The 22,161-nt window shown below is 38.7% G+C and overlaps 1 protein-coding gene across 2 annotated transcripts in view; it reads left to right on the forward strand.

Moving 5' to 3' along the window:
• The window catches only part of PLXDC2 (plexin domain containing 2), a 416,215-nt gene that overhangs the window by 198,544 nt on the left and 195,510 nt on the right, over positions 1 to 22,161 (forward strand). For both annotated transcript variants that reach the window (XM_037147415.2, XM_053654762.1), the window contains one exon: positions 13,303 to 13,449. In XM_037147415.2, the coding sequence (XP_037003310.2) occupies positions 13,303 to 13,449 (147 nt within the window). The remainder of the gene's footprint in view (positions 1 to 13,302; positions 13,450 to 22,161) is intronic.

Below are 22,161 nucleotides of genomic sequence, written 5' to 3' on the forward strand. Positions count from 1 at the left end.
CTTATTAAAGAAGACACACAATACAAGAAACATTGTACACAGGACAATGATGCCTCAGTCCCCTTCAAAGTAGGCACCTTGGACCTCACACAGTTCTCCCAGTCACCAGAGACCTCACACAGTTCTCCCAGTCACCATCAGGTGCCCCATCACATTTTCTTGAATCTCATCAACAGTCTAAAAGATCTCTTTCCTTTCAAAGGTGATTTTAATTTTGGAAAAAGCCAGAAGTCACAGGGTGCCAAATCTGGGCTGTAGGGGGACTGAATCACCTAGGTGATTTCATGTTCTGCCAGAAACACTGCACAAGACATGATACATGCACAGGTGCAGTGTTGTGATGAAGCCGCCAATCACCAGTTGCCCATAGCTGTGGCCTTCTGAATGGTCCAAATGGTTCCTGAGGAGGAATGTTCAAGCTTAATGCAAAATTTGATGTACATTTGTTGCTCTACTCACTCAGTCATTTTGAATGCAGTGGGCACAAAGTACACATGCTCACTCAACAGTATCTACCACCCCCACTGACTAGTACAGTGAAGTCATCATTGTTCATACATGCGCATTCCAGTCCACTCTCCTTGGCTGCCAGGTTATGTCAGTGTTGCACAAACCATTCTCGTTATATTAACAATGGCTGTACTTTTCCCAAATATACCTCATATGTTCGCATGTTTATCTCAAGAATTTAACCCCAGTATTGTTACATGACTATTTTTATTACTACTTTTCATTTCATAGTCTTGAAAATAGAGGCTTAGAAAGTTAAATTTATTTGCAAAGTGTTACCTAGAAATGTAAATTAATATTAGAATTCGATTCTAAGTGGTGTCACAACTCCTTTAACAAAATTTTGCTGTCAGTAAAATGACAACAAACTCACAACTAAAAACAAAAACTAAGCAAGCAGCTAGAACAGAAACAGAATCACAGAAATGGAGATCGCACAAAGGGTAGTCAGCAGGTAGGGAAGAGGGGAGAATGGGGAGAAGGTACGGGGAATAAGAAGCATAAATGGTAGACATAAAATAGACAGGGGGAGGTTAAGAATAGTGTGGGAAATGGTGAAGCCAAAGAACTTATGTGTATGACCCATGGACCTGAACTAAGGGGGGATGGTAAAAGGGGGTGGTTGCATAGAGGAGGGAGAGGAAGGGTAGGAAAAATTGGGACAACAATAATAACATAATCAATAAAATATACTTAAAATTTAAAGTAGTATTAGATTCTGATTCTAAGTGTAAGTAAGTCAAGTCACACCTCTGACAAAATTTGGTTCACAGCTTATTAATCACTGACTGATTCCAGGACTAAAATTTTGAGGACATGAGAAGTTATAAGAAAAGAAAAAAATAACAGAAGAAGAGCTTTATTCTTTGACATAAAGGAGTGAAATTTATATGGAAAAATCTGACTAATTAAAGTATAATAACCTGTCACTTTGGCATACCAGCCTGTATAATTTGGGGATAGTGGCAGTTACCTTAGAAATGAGAATATTGGCCAAATGGTTCACAGTTGGTTGGAGGAAACCATCCAACTTTTGACAAATGTCGATATGTAAAAACTTGCATCTGAGTTATAATTTTTAAAAGTTGTTTCTGAATAAATGTTTCCATAGTCTTGCAAAATTATAAATAGTAGTCATTTCTTATTTTTCCCCCTAAGAAATAGGCCAAGACAAAGAACCATGTGGATTTTCCCAAAGTCCTCCTATATAAAAAAGCCTGAATGGCAATTTTGATTAATACTAGAAAATGACATGAGTTTTCAAAGCTAATAAATCTAGAACTTTTGTACAAATTAAAACTTAATAAAGAAACTATACGTGCCATGGACTGAATTGTGTTTTCCCAAAATCCACGTGTTGAAGCCCCGTGGAACTGTACTTGGAGATAGGGCCTTTAGGAAGTAAATACGGTTGATTGAGGTCCTAAGGGTGGGATCCTAGTCCAATGGGATTGGTGTCCTTACAAGAGGAGGGGGAGGCACCAGAAAACTTTCTTTCTCTGCTATGTGAAGACCCAGTAAGAAGGTGTCCATGTACAAGCCAGGAAGAGTGCTCTCACCAAAAACCAAACCAGCCAGGATCTTGATCGTGGACTTCCCAGTCTCCAGAACAGTGAGAAATAAATTTTTGTTCTTTAAGCCACCCAGTTGATGTTATTTTGTTATGACACCCTTAGCTGGCTAAGTCTGTATGTATATAATACCCAAGTTTGGTTCCATATGGATGCTAAATCCAGAACAAAAATATCCATCCTTTTAAATTATGATGGTCTTTTCTGATTATCAGAATATTTGAGGCCTTCCACCCAATTGGTGTTTCTTTCTGGTTGACTAGAAAAATGCACCATTCTAAGAATTACAGAGAAATTTAACAACACTGTAAAATGATCACACATTCACTCATCACGATATACATATAGTGTATTTGAAAACTAGTATACAGGTATGCCCATGAATTTTTCAGTGCACACAGATGACACACAGCAGTCTTGGGGGTTCTTGCACCCCCTGCAACAAGCCTGTGAACTTTACCTCTAATCCTGGGGCCAATCTATAATTTATCAAGGATGATTAAGTGTGGGGCGACCAGTCTGCCACAGATGAAAGAAAGTAGACATGACATGATCTGCAAAGAGAGGTGGCTGATCCCTCAAGAGGGAAGGGCAGTGAGCAGTGGCCAGTTTCTCAGAGGAAAAAGGCATTGAGCCCCCTCCTTTAAAAGCTTTTCTTGGGTTGTAATACACAGGAATACAGCGGCCAACGATCAAGCAGTAGATAACACTTCAAAGATATCTGAGGGCTTCAGAGTCTGAGTCAGTGTCTGTCAGGAAAGGGGTTTTTGCAGAAACTTTGGGAGACATACTCATTTCCTCTCTGACCCTTATCATATGAATGAAAGCACTCTTAGCAGAGCAGATTTCACAAGTTTATCAGGAAGTCTTTATGATGCCAGATTTTTCCCCAGGGCACTCTCTAGCAAGGCAAGGAGCTGTACCCCTCCCCATCAGGTATTCAGGCTTAAGGGGATTAGAGCCAGGAAGCTCTTCTCCCAGAGGACATGGGGACTTGGGCTATGTCACATAGCCTGCAGGCAGGGGTCTATTGCTCACTCTTTGATCGAGTCTGGCTTAGGTTGCTCCCTGCTGTGAGGAGACTTACCCACCAAGCTTTGGGGGCAGGGAGAGGAAACTGAGGCAGTGTTTGCTACCAGAGACAAGCTTTGTCTCGGGGCGTCCGGGGCCACCCACAGCCACCAATGGGGGGGGGGGGAGGTTAATTCCAAGAACGCCACGGCGGCCGTAAAAATACACTGTACAATAGTGTGCAGGTACTATAACTAGCTACCTGTACTGGCTCTTCAAACTGCACACTTTTATTTCTTTTGGTGAGTAGCACTTAAATAAAGCAGTCTTTTGTGCTATGCTTAGCAGTTGCTTCCTGTTTGTCTTATGGCTTTAGAATGTCAGAACCTTAGTTGAAAGGCAATATAAGAGAACCTAACTCAATCCTCTTGTATAAAGTGGAGTCCAGAACTTACAATGAGACACAAACTGTACTTGACCCCAAATCTCCTTGAGCTACATTATTTTAATGGCAAATTTATGTGTTTTTAATAGAATCTTATAAATAGTTTAAATCTTTTCAATTGCCCATTGTTTTGCTACGTTTTTGGAGTGTTGGAAGATTCCCAGAAGATCCCTTGTAAATTGGCAATGCACCTCTTTAGTGGCCACCATTTGGGGATGTGTGCTTGTATTTATAAAAGATAAATTGAAATGTTAGTATTTCACTCAAAACTGCTTCAGAATTTCTCTCTGGCCTCTTCTTCCTCACCACTCTAAGCCTGGAAATAGTCTCTAGGCTCATTCTTGTAAAGGTTAAAGGTTTCCACCAGGGGCCTATAAACGCATACTATGTCCAGTGGGAAAATAGGTTCTGCTTCATTGAATAAGCGAATGGACACAAACACATAGCGGCTCATAGCAGAATGCCTGGGGATCTCGGCAATTGCTTAATTGAACTGTAGAGCCTTGATTTTGTTGTTATTTTAAAAGATCACAAATAATGACAGTGTGTCCTGCCTCGCACTTAAAATCATCTCCTCTGTGAGAGATTGTTAATGGAAAAATGGAAACTGTTTTGTAATAGAAATACTGCTGGCACCCCAAATTTTATGCGTTGCACAGCAGACCTCACAATAAACTGTCTGTCTGTGTCTCTCTGTCTCTCTCTCACACGCAGACACACACACATAATCTTACATTCTTGAAGGCACTTAATTAAACTCCTGTGAATAATTAGTACAATAAATCATGCCTATTAAGAGTCATAGACAGGCTATAGGCGATAGGCCAATGTGCAAATTGAGCACGTAAGTAAAAACCCTTAGAGAAATGGTGAAGGTGTGTGTAACAGGTGAGCATAATGAGAAGTGGTACAATAATGTGATATAATGCACAGGACAGAGGGTTTTAAATTTTCTGATAATTTGAATTATATTCCAGTAGTCGTTCTCAGTATATGAGAGGGTGTTGCTATAGTACTTGCTGATGAATACTGAAGGCTATTTGAAGGTACCACGTAATTCCCATGATGCTGAAATTGTGTAGGGTTCATTTAATGATCCTTTATTTTCTGCTCATAGGCTTTTCAATTATGTTTAAATACATTGGTCTAATTTGCTCCATTGGAAACCCAGTGAAGAAAGCTAAATACTATCCTTTGCTTTTTATTAATAGAGACACTCATATAACCCAAGTATCTGCCCTCACCACATTCTCTCTTAGTCAGCGTCTTCATATGTAGTTAGGAAGGGTGAGGGCCCACACTTCTCTCCCTCTCGTCTTCCTCGTGTCTCATGTTGCCCTGCCCATTCTGTGGGGCTGCTCCTGCAGCTCCTGAACTCACGTCTCTTTCGTTATGATTTTACCTCCGGCAGAGGAAGAATTATGTGCCTGGAGAAGCTCACACTTTTGATCTACTGACATGAACTGAATGAGCAGTTGACTTCACTGAAGTGACAGAATTGACCACAGATGCGTCCTGGGAGAATGAGGGACCTGGAACCCCAGCACTGTTCTCTTTCCCCGGCCCTTCCCCGCCTTTCATCCTCTACCCACAGCTTTGTCAGAATGTAGCTGTCTTCAGCCTACTCCTTCTGTTTGAGATCTTTGAAACTGTGTCCTAAAAATAAGCCAGCTGTTTGTGCTAGGATAATAACAAACAAAATAAAACATGAGTCACTGGTTCAAAGTCTCGCAGAATTAGACCTGTAGACATTGCCACGATCTTCCAATGCTATTCAGTAATTCTTCACTATTACCTCCCGTATGTGCTATCAAATGTTTCTCACTAAAAATGAGTTGTAGCTTTTAAAGTTTTTTTTAAAGATTTCTATTTATTTATTTTTAGAGAGAGGGAAAGGGAGGGAGAAAGAGAGAAAGAGAAACATTAGTGTGTGGTTGCCTCTCAGACACTCCCCATTTGGGGACCTGACCCACAACCCAGGCATGTGCCCTGACCGGGAATCCAACCAGAGACCCTTTGGTTCGCAGGCCAGTACTCAGTCCACTGAGCCACACCAGCCAGCACTGAGTTGTATCTTATACACATGAAACATATGATTTCTACATAATACAGTGAAAAAAGAAGAAAGGCATTAGTTGATGTGTCAATAAAATGAGTAGATCATAAAAATATTTTATAAAGATTCAAACTTTAATCTCAATCAAAATGTATTGGGAAAGATTGTGCTGTATATCAACTAGGTCATCAGAGCTGGTATTTTAAAGAAAAGATTGAATGAAAATTTATATAAGCTCTTTTATGGAGCAATTTTAAGTTATTAACCTTAAAGCTCTATGTTGAGTTTGAGTATCTGATTTATGACCAGGACTAGTCATAAATCCAGGACTAGTCATAAATCCAGGACTAGTATGACCAGGACTTTTCCTTAAGCACTTTCTGAAGTACTTAGTATAGAAATTCTATAGTAACTGAAAATGACATTGTGGCCTGTGCCTTCTGATGTATGTTGGTGGTTTGATTTCAAGAATCAACAATTAATGCTTTTAAGCACCTTGATGTATTTTTAATGCTTTATGTGAAGTAAAAAAGAATGGGGTTAGAATACATATCATTTAAAAAAACACAGATTAAGGATTAAAAAATCTCTCAAATCCCATTATCAAGAAATAACCAATCAGTATATTTTTGGCACACATCTGTCTGTCTATTTATCTATCTATCTACCATCTATCTATAAAGTCAGAGAGGGTAGAGAGATAGAAATTAAAGGTATAGGACCTTTATATTTAGATGGATGTACTTTTATAAAATTGAGCTATACTATGAATACTATATTTGAGGAAAATTGTGAATTTTCCTTGGTACCCACTGGCCTTTGGTGGCATGCATTGTTGAAACCACTCTGCCTGGTTTCAGGAGTTGTAACTACCCCCCATGGCTAAGGCTGAGTGAGCAACCTCCAAAATGAGAGCCACAAGAGGACACAGCTTGTCTCTGGTAGCAAACGCTGCCTGTACTTACTCCCCTACCCCCAGTGGATACTCAGAGACAGCTAAGACTCCTCAGAGGAGGGGCCACCTAAGCCAGGCATGATCACTTGGGAGGCTACCATGGAAGGACTCGGGGGCTGCAACAAAGAGGGGACCCTTGCACCACCACCACCACCACCCCTCCTGGCTATTCTGACATAGCCCGAGTCCCCATGTCCTCTGGGAGAAGCACTTCCTGGCTCTAATCCACTTAAGCTGGAAAAATTGTGATGGGGGAGGCAGTGCAGCCCCTTGCCAGCTAGAGCAGGATCCAGGGTGATCAGGCATAAGAAAGAAGTCCTAGAAGTCCTAGAAGTCCTGTGAAGCCCGCTTTGCTAAGAGTGCTTTCCTTCATATGTTAAGGGTTCAAGCAGGAAATGAGGATGTCTCCCAAAGTTTCTGCAACCCCCTTTCCTGATAGACACTAACTCAGACTAAGCCCTCAGATTTCTTTGAAATGTTATCTAATGTTTGATCCTTACCTCCTTTATTCCTGTGTATTACAAACCAATAAAAGCCATTGAGGAAGGGGCTTGAGGCCTTTTTCCTCTGAGAGATTGGCCACCTCTCCTCCCCAAGTGGATCTTGGTAGTGTTACTTTCATCTGTGGTGGACGGGGGTGGTGGTGAGGGGGTTAGTTGCGGGCAAAGTCACCCCCACGGTACCCGCTGACCTTTGGTGGCATGCATGCCATCTTCAGGTCACTTGTTCCAGGCTTTTGCCTCAGATGGTCTTCTTAAAATTAAAAATTTGGGTTTCTTACTTTTTAACACTAGATTTCTATAGTTCATATTTATATATTGATTTCCTGCTGTGAAATACAATAATCAACTTAGACTATTTTTAAACTTATTTTCATGGTTGACTTATAACCATAATAACTAAAATGTCCTGTTTCTCTGAATGTAATTTCCATGGAGTCAGTGCATCTAAAGCTTCCCTCGTCCTGGGGCCACGTGTGAGCCACCCCTTGATTGAATTGGTTGTGTGACGAGTCATTACAGTGTTAAGGAAGTTTCATATGTGGTACATGCCCTCTGCATTTGTATGTATTAGAAATATATTTGTTGTCCTTATACGTAAGTTATAACTTGGTTGGGTAAATAATTCTTGAGTCACAACTTTCTTCTCTCAGATTGTATGGACATGGTTTCCACTGGATATTATGAGGAAGTACAAAACTATCGAAGGTTTTTTCCTCCTTATACATAGCTTGATTTGTCTTTCTACTCTCTTGTAAGACTTTAAAGAAAATCTGCCCTGGCGGTGTGGCTCATTTGGTTGTAGTGTCATCCCACGGGGTTGCAGGTTTGATTCCCGGTCAGGGCACATACCTAGGTTGCAGGTTCCGCCCCCTGTCTGGGTGTGTATGTTCTTGTGTCCAGGCGCTGACGGATGCAGCCAGTCGATGCTTGTCTCTCGCGTTGGTGTTTCTGTATCTCCCTCTTTCTTTGTCCCTTTCTCTCTCTGTAAAAAAGCAATGAACAAATGTCCCCAGGGAAGGATATAAAAAAATCTGTGAGAAATCTCACCAGGAAATTTACTACTCAAAATCCTATCATAAATTTTTTGGGGGGTGTTATATAAGTTCAAGTCTTTTTTTATCTCAGAAAAATTGTTCTAACATTTTAAAAGAATGTTTCTATGCCAAATACATATGTGTTTGTGTATCCTTTTTCAATTGTCTATCTTTGACATTTATTTTATTCTTATTTTCCATTTTATCTCGTGTATATTTTATAAGACAGTTGTCTGTGTCCTGGCTAGCAATTTTATGTTCATTCTGCTCTTGTTACTACTGAGTTCATCTCTGTATTTTTTTTCCTGAGTACTGTCAGTTCATTCTTTATCTCTTTTAAAAAATTTTTATCTTGTCCTTTGGTTTCTTATACTAAGGTGATTTTTATATCACAGCAAACTATTTTTAAATATGTGATTCTGAGTGGTTTAATATACACAGGTAATACTTTAAAATACCTTTACCTTTAAATGCACTATACAGTCTTTGTGAAATAATTTATATAATATATTTGTATATATTAACACCTGGCAGAAACTATTGAAATTATAATATTCCTTTACCTATTGTGAAACTATCTTTGTGAGGTAACCAACTGATCTAATGCTAAATAAATTTACCTAAGAACTTTGATTATATTTTATGTGTCCATATATTTTAAATGACTAGCACAGTGATGTTCATTTTAATATATTCTTGATTTTTTTAGCACACAATGAAATTAATTTGGAATGCAAATTTTATTACTGCATAAGGCAGTGTCTGTATTCATAAAAGTTATCCATTATAAAAGCAATTCAACTGCCACGATATAAAAGACAGTGTTTGGGTTAGGAATTGTATAACTGCATGGTGCAGAATGGTTTGGCTGCAACTATGAGGGCTTTTTCTCTGTATTTGTGGAGGATGTCCCCTGTGTATTTACAGCTGTGCATTTCCCAGCGTGTTTGAGAAGCATGGCTTTATAGGGTTTATAGCTACCTGCTGTGCAATCTACTTGCAGTAACTGTTGGTTTCCTAAAGGAATTGGCAACTCGGTGTATCACGGTAGTGTTTTGTTTCATTTTCTATGGTATCAGAAATAGTTTGATTTTGAGAAGTAAAGGAAAGTCTTTGTGCCTGAAGTGGCTTTTAACAACTCTTTAAGTACCATTACTCCTATAAAGGACCGCATGTGGTCTGAATAATTTCATAGTGCTAAAATGTCACATTTTCCAGGCAGCTATTTCATTGCTTTCCTGAATTACTGAGCTCAACGATTCTCCCTAATCTTTTGCAAGGGAGTTCTGGCAACCCTAAGGAATGAAATCTCTCTTGGACTACCTAGAATTTTATTTCTGCTTTTGTCTTTGTATCTCTTTTTTTCTTCTTTCTCTGTAGAATTTCCTAATCTTTCATCATGGGTATACATAATTTGTATGTGATATCCAGAGTTTAATCGGAGTTTACTTAGGAACTTTATTATTTTTTAATCTTACTGTTAACATATACTTATTCTCAATATTATATGTTAATTACATATTAACATGTAATATTATTTATATTTTGTGTCATTATTTTTAGTCATGCAGCAAAACCTATTTAGAATATTCTTTTTCTTAATGTAGTTAGTTTTCTATATATATATGTATTTATCTAGACTGATGACTCTTGAATAGGCACCTGGGGTTTTTGCTTTCACAGGATTTCAGCAATAATTGTGTCACAGGTGGGCACAGGTAACCAGGTTGTTGGTGATCGGGACAAAGAACTGAACCGAACACCCAGAGTTTATAGCAGAGAACATGGAGCAGGCCAATTCCGAGCAGGATTGACCTCATGGGATGGAGGGACTCTGTTCTTATAGGATCCTTCCTGGCTAGTTTTGGCAGGCTTTCTTTTACTGTGCATGTACAAGTACTTGTATTACTTTAAAGCTACTGTACATGGGGTCTCCCATGGTTTTCCCGGATTGGCCACCAGGGAAGGGGTCCCACAATGTTACCTAGTTGACGCCCCTTCTCCTGGGGTCCCCCTGTACTAGGTTTGCCTTTTCCTTCACCAAAGAATTATAGCTCTCCATGTTAGAGATTGGTGAAAAGGAAAGGAATTATTTATTCAAGTTATACAGACTTAGGAGTAATGACTTAATGTCTTCATCAAAATCTCAAAGTCCCTTAAAACACACACAGTCCTTCTTTCCCCCTTTGCCCAGTCCAAGGTACCGTATCTCAGGAAAAGAAATAGAAAGCCGAGTGGCAGCTCTCTGCTAAAGCCATGTGGGGGTTCTTTGCTAAAGCCGAGTGGAGATTCTTCTCATGGCTTTGGTGTGGGGGGTCCACGCTCTGCCAAAAGCATGTGATTCTCCTTCACGTGGCTGTGGGGGTCCCTGCTCTGGCCGAAGCTGCGTGGTTCTTCTTCACCAAGGCTGCGGGAGTCATCACTGTGCCAGAAGCACATGGCTGTCTTTGCTAAAGCTACATGGTGATTCTCTCTCACAGGGCTGCAGTAGTCCCCATTCTGGCCAAAAGCGCATAGTTCTCTCCTCAATGGCTACTGAGTCTGGGTTTAAATCCCCGCATCAATCTTCCTCTGCAGTCCCATTTCCAACTCCTCCCACAATCAGCTACGCTTGCCTCCAGCTTTCCTGGGCTTCCATAGTGAGTCTGGGCAGGTGTGGCCCCATGGCATGGAGCCAGTCATCTCCAAGCTCTCATACAGGTGCTGTAACTGGAGGCTGGCAGTTGCCTCCCAGTTACATCATGGGTGGAAGTCACTCCCTTCTCCCTGGCTCAGAGCATGGCCATAAATATTTAACATATCTATGAAACCAGTTAAAGGTTATAGATATGTTAAATGACCATTCCAGAGGTTAGCTGCAAAGCTGTTGCTATGCAAAACAACTCCATGTATGCTCCATGTATCCCATCCCCCCAGCTCAGACTTGTGGGGGTGAAGACATCCCATATTTTTAATATTTCCTGGATACCCCAAGTTCTGGACCCCATTACAAATCCTTCTTTTGGGGGCCCCCTGGCTGCACTCTACTACAAATGTACTTTATATAATTAGCACAACTAATAAGTACATTAAATAAAATTCATATCCTAAACATTATTCAATTCATAGACACTCTATTCAGTAACTGTTATTCTTATATATATCTAAATGTTTTAAATATATTTTACCTAGTAGACTTCTCAAATTGATATGTATAATTATATTTCATGGTAAAAAATTCATTGCAATTTAAATTAGTCAAGAATCATGATTTTTCTGGGTGTACCTTAGCAAAGTAACATTTAAAAACATTTAAACCTCTTCAGTGAGTGAGAAACACATGAGAAAAAAAATAAAGGTTCTGTGACAGGCACCATGCTGATATCAACAATGAGAAATGAGAGTAGAATTTAGTAATCCAAGTTATAGAGAAAAACGTATTATTTCCATGTCTAGGACCATTAACTGAAAGCAGGCCCTAGTATAATCCTAGTGTTAAAGGAGAGAAGTTTGAATTTGTTGTCATTCAATAGTAATCACAGTTCAGGTTTTCAGTAAAAAGTTCCAAAAGTGACATTTTCTTTGGTCAGCAATTAGAGCAACCCCTAATACTCCTGTAGCAGAAAGACTGTTATACATAGAGTATACCATTCCCTCTAAGTTTTATTTATTTAGCAATTTCTCCTAAAGAGGCTTATTAATTTTATATACTTTTAAATCTAACTCATATCCCTTAGAGGTTATTTAACTCTTTTGGCTACTTTGAAGAATACTAATGTTTCTGATTTTATAGTATCATTTTTTGTTTGTATTTTAAGAATTTTAGGGACACTGTCTCTGTTTCTTTTCTTCTGAAGACTGAGTTTTCTATTTCTTTTTAAGGGAACTCTGTGAATTACATAAGTTAGATATATAGTGATTTAAATGCTTCTTTTTTTTTAGCTTTATTGAGATATCATTGACATGTAACATTGTGTAAGATTGAGGTATCCAGCATGTGGACTTGGTATACTAATATATTGCAGAATGATTACCACCAGAGCATCAGCTAACACTAACATCATATTACCTAATTACCAGTTCTTTGTTGTGGGGAAGACATTAAAAATCTACTTTCTTAGCAACTTTTAAGTGTATGATATACTGTTAATACAGTGTTAACTATAGTCACCATGCTATACAGGAGATTCTCAGAAATTCTTCATTTTATACTTGAAGTTTGTACTCTTTTTTAAAAAGTAGATATTTTGTTGATTATGCTATTACAGTTGTCCCATTATTTTTTCTCCCCTCTATTCCCCTGCCCACTGAACCTCCTTAGGTGCATGAGAATCCCCACCCCCGCCACCTCAGTTCTTGTCCTGCGTACAAGTTCTTTGGCTTCTGCATTTCCCACACTATTCTTAACCTCCCCGTCTGTTTTGTACCTACCATTTATGCTTCTCATTCCATGAACCCTTTCCCTTACTCTCCCCACTTCCCCTCCCCACAGATAACCCTCCATGTGATCCCCATTTCTGTGATTCTGTTCCTGTTCTAATTGTTTGCTTTGCTTGTTTTTGGTTTTGTTTTGTTTCTTTAGGTTCAGTTGTTGATAGTTGTGAATTAGTTGTCATTTTACTGCTCATATTTTTTATCATCTTTTTCTTAGAAAAATTCCTTTATCATTTCATATAATAAGGGCTTGGTGATGATGAACTCCTTTAACTTTACCTTAGCTGGGAACACTTTACCTGCCCATCCATTCTATTTATTAAAGTATTTTTTATTGTTGTTCAAGTATAGTTTTCTCCATTTCCCCCCCCCATCACTTCCTCCCACCCCAGCCATCCCCATTTTCCACCCTCTATCCTACCCTCCTTTGCCTTTGTACTTGGGTCCTTTATACATGTTCTTTGACGACCCTTTCCCCTTTCCCCCCATTATAGCTTTCCTGAATAGAGTAATCTCGGGTGTAGGTCTTTGCCTTTCATGACTTTGAATACTTCTTTCCAGCCCCTTCTTGCCTGCAAGGTTTCTTTTAAGAAGTCCACTTTGACCAACATTTCCCCATTTTCCCCAAACCCTGGAACCTGGTAACCACCATTCTACTCTGTGTTTCCATGAGTTCAGCTTTTTTTAGATTCTACTATCAAAACATGCAGTACTTGTCATTCTCTGACTCATTCCACTTAGCATAATGCCCTCAAGTTCCATCTCTGCTTCGTTCTTGACATGCATTATTCTCTATTATTATAGGAGGACACAGACCACAATTACTATATATCTCGGATATACGGCCCATCTGATTCTGCCAGCCGGGATTTGTGGGTGAACATAGACCAAATGGAAAAGGACAAAGTGAAGATTCACGGAATACTCTCCAATACTCATCGGCAAGCTGCAGTGAGTGCTTTAACATTTTACATTTATTTTTATCTGCTGTGAAAAAAATTTTGCTTTACTTGGCATATCAACACTTTATGGCTGTGATCACTTTTAAAGTATATTTTTTTTCTGCAATTGCAAGTTAGATTAATAATCACATATATTATAGAAAATGAAAAAGGATTATTTTGAGAAGCCACCATTAATTTAACTATTAATTAATTAAATTAACAGTTAATTTCTGTAGTGAGAGGGTGAGTTGTATATCAAAGTTAAGATAGATACTTAAATGATTTTCAATTTTCTTGTAATCCATGAGTTTACAGAACATTTTTCACAAAATTTCATTAATCTAGTATCTTCCATTCTACATGAGTTTCTTACTCTGAATCTGGGGAAGATTCAACCAGAAACATTGATGATTCAGATAACACATGTAGACCACATTGTGGATCGGAGTGAAGAGGTTCGATATAAAGGGAAAAAAGGAAAAACCTAGAAGTCTGCAAGCGTAGTTTAAGCCTGAGTTCGTTAGTCACCAGCCATGATTTCGTAAACAAATAGTGTAACTATTCTGAGGCAGTTTCCAGATCTGTGTGGTGACTATGACAGGTCAGTTAATACAGGCCTCACCATTCAAGGCCGTTGATTTCCTATTCAACCCGTCAGGCTGCATGTTTACACAGATTAGCTTTTGGGTCTTCCCAGCAATCCTGTGATTTCAGTGTTTTGCCACCCAGGGATTGAGGATAAGAGAAATGAATCCTGGAGAGATAAGTAACCCACCTCAGTGATCCTAGATAGTGAGCGAGTGATGAAACTGGGAGGCTGACCTAGGTGGTCAAGCCCACACTCAATGTGTGTGTAAAATTTACCACACTTGGTTCTGAGCAGGGTTTTTTTAACAAATTTCTATTTATTTGTTTTTTGTTTGTTTTTTTGTTTATTTATTGTTAAGGAGAGAGGGGAGGGAGAAAGGAGAGACATACTGATCAGTTGCCTTTCCCATTCTCCCAGACAGGGTCCTGGCCTGCAGCACAGGCGTGTGTTCTGCCTGGGAACTAGACCAGTGACCTTTTGGTTTGCAGAATGATACCCGACACACTGAGCCACACCAGTCAGGGTTCTTCTCAACAACTCTTGATAATGGCTTCTGGATACATACCCGATTTAACATTTTAGAAATTGGTTAGTTTTTCTATCATGGACAATAGCAGTGGTCTTACCATTGATGAGATATTGTTCACTTTAGTATGCCTTGAAGTGAAAACAAAACTTTAACATTTCCACTGTTATAATATTGTCAATATGAAGACTCAATGACTTAAGGGATTCAGAGACACAGATTTCGTAAGTATAAAATATCACAAATTTTGGCCACAACCATCGTATGTATGTAGATTTTCCAATTTCAGAAGATCAACTTCTAAGTTAAAATGCAAATTAATTATAATCCACCCTGATGATTTATTTCATTTCCAGTGCAGAGCACATGTTTTCTGAGGCAGAGAAGGAAAGAAAGTAGCCACCCTCCTTGCTGAATTTCATCATCCTTCCTTTCCATTCCCAAACAACCCCAGGCGAGATGATAGATTCGGAAATGATTCACTGCTAGATGTAGAACAGATCTTCAAAAGAAGTGAAAATGAGAAAGATTATATTAGGACAACATCTATTCCAAAGTTATTGCATTTGAAAATCCTCCCACTATATTACAGTGCTGGTGTAAAAGATACTTTGTAACAATATACTTTGTAAAGTATACTTTGTAACACTCTGGTGTATCCAATCAGAGAATCCAAAAACTGGCCAGGTCTGGTGTTGGCCGCTATGGGTGATGTCTCCAGGCAGAGAAAGGTCATCAGTTAAAATGTTAGCTGATTTCTTCTTACACACTTACATCACCATTATCTCTTTCTCCTGTGTTCTCTGAAAGGGGAGATAGTTGACGTGTCCCTTGAAGAAGATTTTTTTCTCTTTGGAATAGGGTTTGCTTGGTTGCCTTGTGACCTCAGGTCTCTGGTACTTTTGAGGAAAATCAGGATGCTGTGAATCATTTTTTCTTACGGTTAGTGTGGCAGTGACACTGTTGCATTCAACACCAGAGATGGGCCTTAATGTAGATGGAAAACGGGAGCTGGTGCTCGGCACTCACCTTGCGCTCCACACACCGATCTTTTAAATAATTGATGGAAGCTTTGTGTTAGCTGCTCTGTTATCATCACAGACTGGTTTCTTTTTGTCATGAGAATTGAAGCCATTTTCATACATTTCTTAGAGTTAAAAATTGGTTCATTTTCTCTATTACCACCAACAGAACACATACATACACACACACACATCCCGTCACACACTTCCATTTACAACAGTGAGATTGATAATGTAGGGGAGTAAAAACAAGTTTCCTGCTACCCTTCTAAGTTCTTCTGGCTGGACAATAATGAAATTAACATGAGGCAGGTTAATAGGAGAAAATTACCAGGTTTACTAGCATGTACGTACAGGGCTTTCGAAGTGAGAGCCCAGGACAGATCAGGCAGTTTTAGGGCTTATAGTCCCTCTTGAGCTAAGGAGAAAGGACAATGGAGGTTTGTAGTTTGGGCTTCAAAGGGCAAGAAGGTAATTCACAGGGAGATGGAAAGCAAATGTTAGTTCCATAAATGCTTGCTGGGCCACAGTTAACAAGGGGACACAGTGAGGACTCCCATCAAAAGCTTCTTGCTAGGTTCTTCCTTGTCTAGCATACTTAGTTCACATTATCTAAAATGATAGCTTTCTTCCTGGAGCAGGTTTTCTATTTCAATTCCCTTAGGCAGGTAAGGGGGTCAAAAATTGTTTCCTAAGTCTTTCCTTTCTTGAAAATTGCCAGATTTTAAAGCAATCAGTATTCCCAAAGGCGTATTTTGTGGTGCCGTATTCTCTGCTGCCCTTCAATAGTATTACTTAGTTTCCTTTTTTGTTTATTTTGTTTTTTAAATTCCACATAAATGTAAAATCATAAGGTATCTTTTTTTTTAAAGATTTTATTTATTTATGTTTAGAGGGGAAGGGAAGGAGAGAGGGAGAGAAACATCAATGTATGGTTGCCTTTCGGGCGTCCCCTGCTGGGAACTGGCCTGCAGGGAACTGGCCTGCAACCCTGGCATGTGCCCTGACTGGGAATCGAACCCCGATTGTCTGGTTCGCAGGCCCGCGCTCAATCCACTGAGCTGCACCAGCCAGGGCTCATAAGGTATCTTTATCTGAATTATTTCATGTAGCATAATACCCTCTAGGTTCATTCATATTGTTGCAAACATAGCATTTCATTCTTTTTTATGTCTAAGTAATATTCCATTATATGTAGTACCACAGCTTTTTTATCCATTTGTCTATCAATGCACACTTAGGTTGCTTCCATCTTTTGGCTATTTAAATAATGCTGCAGTGAACATAAGAATGCATGTGTCTTTTTAAAGTAGTATTTTGGATTTCTTCAGATAGTTATCCAGAAGTGGGATTTCTGGATCATATAGTTCTGGAACCAGAAAAGTCAGTATTCTCGCTGAATGTCACTTCCAGAACCAAGCTCTAAGTAGAGACAAGGATTGAATCTTTACTGGTGCTTTATTCACATGCCAGCAATCTGAGAAGATGGTGGATTATGTACCATAAAAACTGTCTTAATCTCTTATCTCAAACCAACCTTTTCATAAGAGGAAAAGAGTAGGTAAGAGGTTAGGTAAAAAGGTTAATCGGATAAGAGTTGCTGTCCCTACTGACTTTCCCAGTACTTCTTTATCTGTTGATCAACAATTCTTTATCTGCATCTCAGACATTCTCTTCCTGGAACACAATGGCTCAGATACGATCTCCATTGTTTGCAGACTCCTTGGGACACAAAGGTTGAATTGCTTGTCTCCACTGCCTGGAGTCATGTAGGTTATGCATTCCAGTTCCTGGAATAAGAGCTTTCCACATGCGTTCATCATTTAAACCTAGCAATTATAACTGAGGCTAAAATATTCAATTCTTGAGTTCCCTTATCAGTTGTATTTTTAATTTTTTGAGGAACCTTCATACTGTTTTCAGTAGTGACCGCACCAGTTTGTAATCCCACCAACAGTGTACAAGGGTTTTCTTTTCTCCATTGGAAAAATTTGCCACTTGGACTTCATTGAAATAAGTTTTATATCTTGAAACTTATAAATTGAGTTAATAGAACATTAAAATCTTTTTTCTACAACTATTCTTTGTTTCAAAAATGTGATTGTTAAAAATTACTATGAGATTTCCAAATTGGAGAGAGTGATGAGTAGTTTAACATTTCCTCCGTTGTCCTGCTTACGTTTCCAATACTGCCTGGATCTCTTTGCTCAATTTCTATTGTGCCTTCCTCAGAGTAGAATTAGGTTGTTAGAGATGAGGACAGAATTGTCATGTTAAGGTGCCATGTGGCTCAGTAAAGTCCACGCAGTCCCTCCTTCCACCCTCCACAGAACACAAACAACGCAGGTGCCAAACTGTTACCAAACAGCAAGTGGGTCCTGCTGGCCGCGCCATCCCCTAGGAAAATTCCAGAGACAAAGGTTTGGTGATAAAGGAAAGGAACCTTATTCAAAAGCTACACAGTTTTGGAATAATAGCTTTCTGTATGCATTAGTCACTTAAGCCTATCAATTAAGGCTAAAATCTTGAACTCTTTAGTTATTGCTTTAATTACTTAAGCCTTTCAATGAAGGCTCAACTCTTTTAACACTTTAGTTGCAGCTTTAATCACTTAAACATATCAAGTAAGGCTAAACTCTTTAACACCTGAGTCATTCCCCCTATTAGTTTGTAATTATCTTATTTCTATAGGGTTCCTTTACAAACTAAAACAATGTAAGATACAGAAGTGCCACAATTTTGGAAGAATGGCAGTCTTCTGCCTCAGAGCTCATCCCTTCTAGAAGCCTCCCCCCCCAAAAAAAAATAACCCTGCCACCCTCTGCCAAGCCAGCCTGATCCTAGGCTGCACCTGGAGCTCCTCCCTATCTAAAATCCATGCAAAATATCATCCTTGGGGAACGCAGCTGCAGCACAATCATCCGGGCATCTGCAAGAAACCCGAGTGCCAGTTTCTGCCATCTTTTTATTTTAAATCTTCTGACCCATAATTCCATTGCTTTAAAGGCATTCAGCTTCTCAGCCAGTCCTGTCCTAGACTGGATGCCGTTGCCTCTGGCAACCTCCTCCTACCTCCCCTTCCTACTCCTCCCAGTGATCTGATCAGATCTCTCTATCAAAACCACAGGTAGTGTCCCCATTTTACTACTGAGGGGTTTTAGCACAAGGAAAATGACAAATGGGGAAGAAGGCATTTATTTTATAAATTCGATTTGCTCATATCTAATTGTCATAATCCTTGATTCAGAGCCTTAAGGGAAAAGGAAACTTTTTATAATATTATCGCCAAATGATATAATTTGCATGCCCAAGGGCATGCATTCTGTCAGTAAGTCAGACCTCCCCCCAAAAAAGAGAGAGAGAGAGAAATAGAGAAATAGAGGAAAGAAAGATCTAGCTAGGGGCAGAACCAGGGGCAATTGATTAACTGCCTTCCGCTTTCCTGCCTTTCTCAGAATGGGTCAGAGGAAGACAAAGGAGTGTCTGACTTGGAAGCATGATTTAAAAAAAATTTTTTTCCTTTCACCGCCATTCATCGATGTGATCCAAAGAGTACTTTGGAATCTTAGATTACTGTTTTAGAAAGAGGAGGAGGGTGGAAACAGAGTACAAATTTTCCCTTTTCTTTGTTAACAATAATATCTTATAATTTCAGGGCAAAATATTTCATTCTGAATCACTTAAGTGATTTATAAATTATTTGGTTTACATGTTCCACACACCAGAACACGCTGATTTCTCTTTCCTTTTATAGTATAAGCCATACTCATTAGTATGTATTACATATGTATAATGTAATTTGATTACATATTCTTTCAAACATCTCATTGTCCTTTTTGGTTTGAATGACATTTCTTAAATCATTATCACACAAAAAGCAGATGTTAAAACCTACTTTTACCTTTGACAAGTTAAAGGAAGGATTATGCCCTGGCCGGGTGGCTCAGTTGACTGAAACATCGTCCAGTATACCAAAAGATTGTGGGTTCAAACCCAAGTCAGGGCACATGCCTAGGCTGAGGGTTCGATCCTAGTCGGGATGCATATGGGAGGCAACTAAACGCCGTTTCTAACATCAATGTCTCTTTCTCTCTCTCCTCCTTCTTCTCTCTCTAAAAATCAGTAAATATATTCTTGGGTGAGGATTTTTTTTAAGTTTAAAAAAAGGAAGGATTGTATTTTCCTACATAAAGGCAAGTTGAAAAATTTACATTAAGTGCCTGCCATATGGCAAGCGATGAGCCAGGCACTTTATATTCAAATACTGGTACTTATTTGGTTTTTGTTTGTTTTTTCCCTTTATTAAAAGCTGCACAGTTGTCAAGTTGCAGATGCAGAAGTTTCTGACTTACAAACCCAGGAAGCGGTTTACACGTGTTTCTTTTCCTTTGTGTGGACTTTCAAATTCCACACTTATGATATTTTCTGCTATGCTTTTATATTACATATTTTATTCTTTCCAGAACACAAAGTTTGATTCACTAGTCAGTCAATTTCATAAACTACAGTGTATGAGATTCTGAGTCACAGTATAATACCAATCCCCAGTGGAAGGAATCTGGGATTATAGAAGCTATAAAATCATGGCTCCAAAAGTTATTTCTCTGATTCTGGCCTCTCTGCATATCACTTTTATAACCTGCCTGCCTTAACTACCCTTCAGTTCTAATTTGAGAATAAAAATAAAATAGACATGAAAGAATATTAAAACGTCAAATAAAAATAAGATTGTAAAGGCATTATTTGAAAGTCCTAGATTTTAACAACAAAAAGTAACCCCCAAATAAATTAAATTCTAAGTATTCTCTAAGAGTCGAGATAGATAGATCTTTATATCTGTATATCTCCATATAAATTTTTGCCAATAAATTGTCAATATGCTGTTTGCAAGACATAAACACACTGTTAGCTAAAAAAACTATTTTTCTATTGGTTGGTAAAAAGATTGATTTTTTTATATAAGAAACCCCAGTAAAATGAAATATAACTTGTACTTTTTGATATGGTGATTGTTTTGAATTTTAAAAATTGGGCTGTTCTTGGCAAGGATTCTCAGACTACTTGAATATATACAGAAACCTTCCATTTAAAAAATGTTAATTATTTTTTTTAACTTTAGAGAGAGGGGAGGGAGGGGAAGAGGGAGGAAAACATGAATGTGAGAGGGAAACATCAATTGGCTGCCTTCTGCAAGTGCCCCGGCCGAGGGTGAGGGAACACGGAGTCCAAAATCCAGGCATGGGTGCTGATGGGAAATCAAACCAGAGACCTTTGGGTTTGCAGGACAACACCCAACCAACTGAGCCATGCAGGTCAGGGCTACAGAAACCTTCATTTAAAAAAATGAAGTTTTCTGCAGTTTTTTATTTTTTTTAGAAAAATATCATCATTTCATCTAGCATTTCCATCTGTCATATATTTGCATAATGTTGATGTTGGGAGAGCTACATTTGGATGCCAGTGGTGATTTTGGTCTATTGTTTGCTCATGTTGCATAATTTAATTTTTTTCTGTGCATCAGAAAATCCACTGATAAGTGCATATTTTTCTAAATGATTAATTCAAAAGGCAATTTAATTTGCTGTCTCTATTAGGTATTATCTAGACCACATATTTCTGTCCGCATTCTATTCACACTGTCTAACAAGTTGCTTTCACTTATTTTTATTCTGGTTGGATGAATAAACTTGCTGATTTTTGTCTTTCAAATTGCTTCATTTCAAGTAAGACATCCATAGCTCATCAAACTAGCTTTACTTGCCTCTCTTCATGGGATTTTCCTCTATGTAATAGCAGACTCAGATGAGTTGGGTCTGCAGATGTCAATCCATCCAGTTTGATTTGGGTCTAATTAATTCATTTTACATTACTATTATAGTTAAGTCACCTAGTAATTTTGAGAATAATTCTTTCTGTCCTAAAGACAGTATTACTTGAGGACCTTTGTTCCAGTCAACAAATTAAGGTGAGATCAGAGTAACTGAGTTCTGTTCCTCTGAGTGCTGAACAGATGAGCTGGCCCACCTGCCTCAAAGCCAGGGAGTACATGGGAAGAACCATTCTCTCTTCTGTCTTCTGATGATGGCATTAACGACTTCAGTTTATCATATTTCAGTTCAGTGTCTTCTTAATTTTCTATATTGTGTCTTTAGTGGAGGGTGAACACCATTCATTATATACCTACATTAAAATTAGTGTAAGTAAATTAGGAGGTAATTTTATACATTCTGTGTTACTGGCAATGGCTACAGAATAAATGTCTACTCAGGTTTTTAAAGTTGCAAGTGAGGTGAATACTTGAGGTTTCTGTGAAACCGCTTTGAAGATTTCATATTACCATTCATAGTCATAAAGCTGCGAAAACAGGACGGCATAGCCATGTGTCTGATGGAATAAGTAAATCCAACTACTCCTGTCTTTCATCCTAGACTGTTTTCTCCAACCTATTTTTGATCCTGTTTTCTCCAACCTATTTTTGATCCTGTTTTCTGAGCTCTCTCCATGAACCCATGGGGATTTAACAGCAGTTACTTTTAATTTTTTATGTGTTGATTTGAGAGAGAAATCATTGCTCTGTTGTCC

This window comes from Artibeus jamaicensis, unplaced genomic scaffold (assembly GCF_021234435.1).
Source record: "Artibeus jamaicensis isolate MK-2021 breed Jamaican fruit bat unplaced genomic scaffold, CSHL_Jam_final contig_867, whole genome shotgun sequence".
Lineage (NCBI taxonomy): Eukaryota > Metazoa > Chordata > Mammalia > Chiroptera > Phyllostomidae > Artibeus > Artibeus jamaicensis.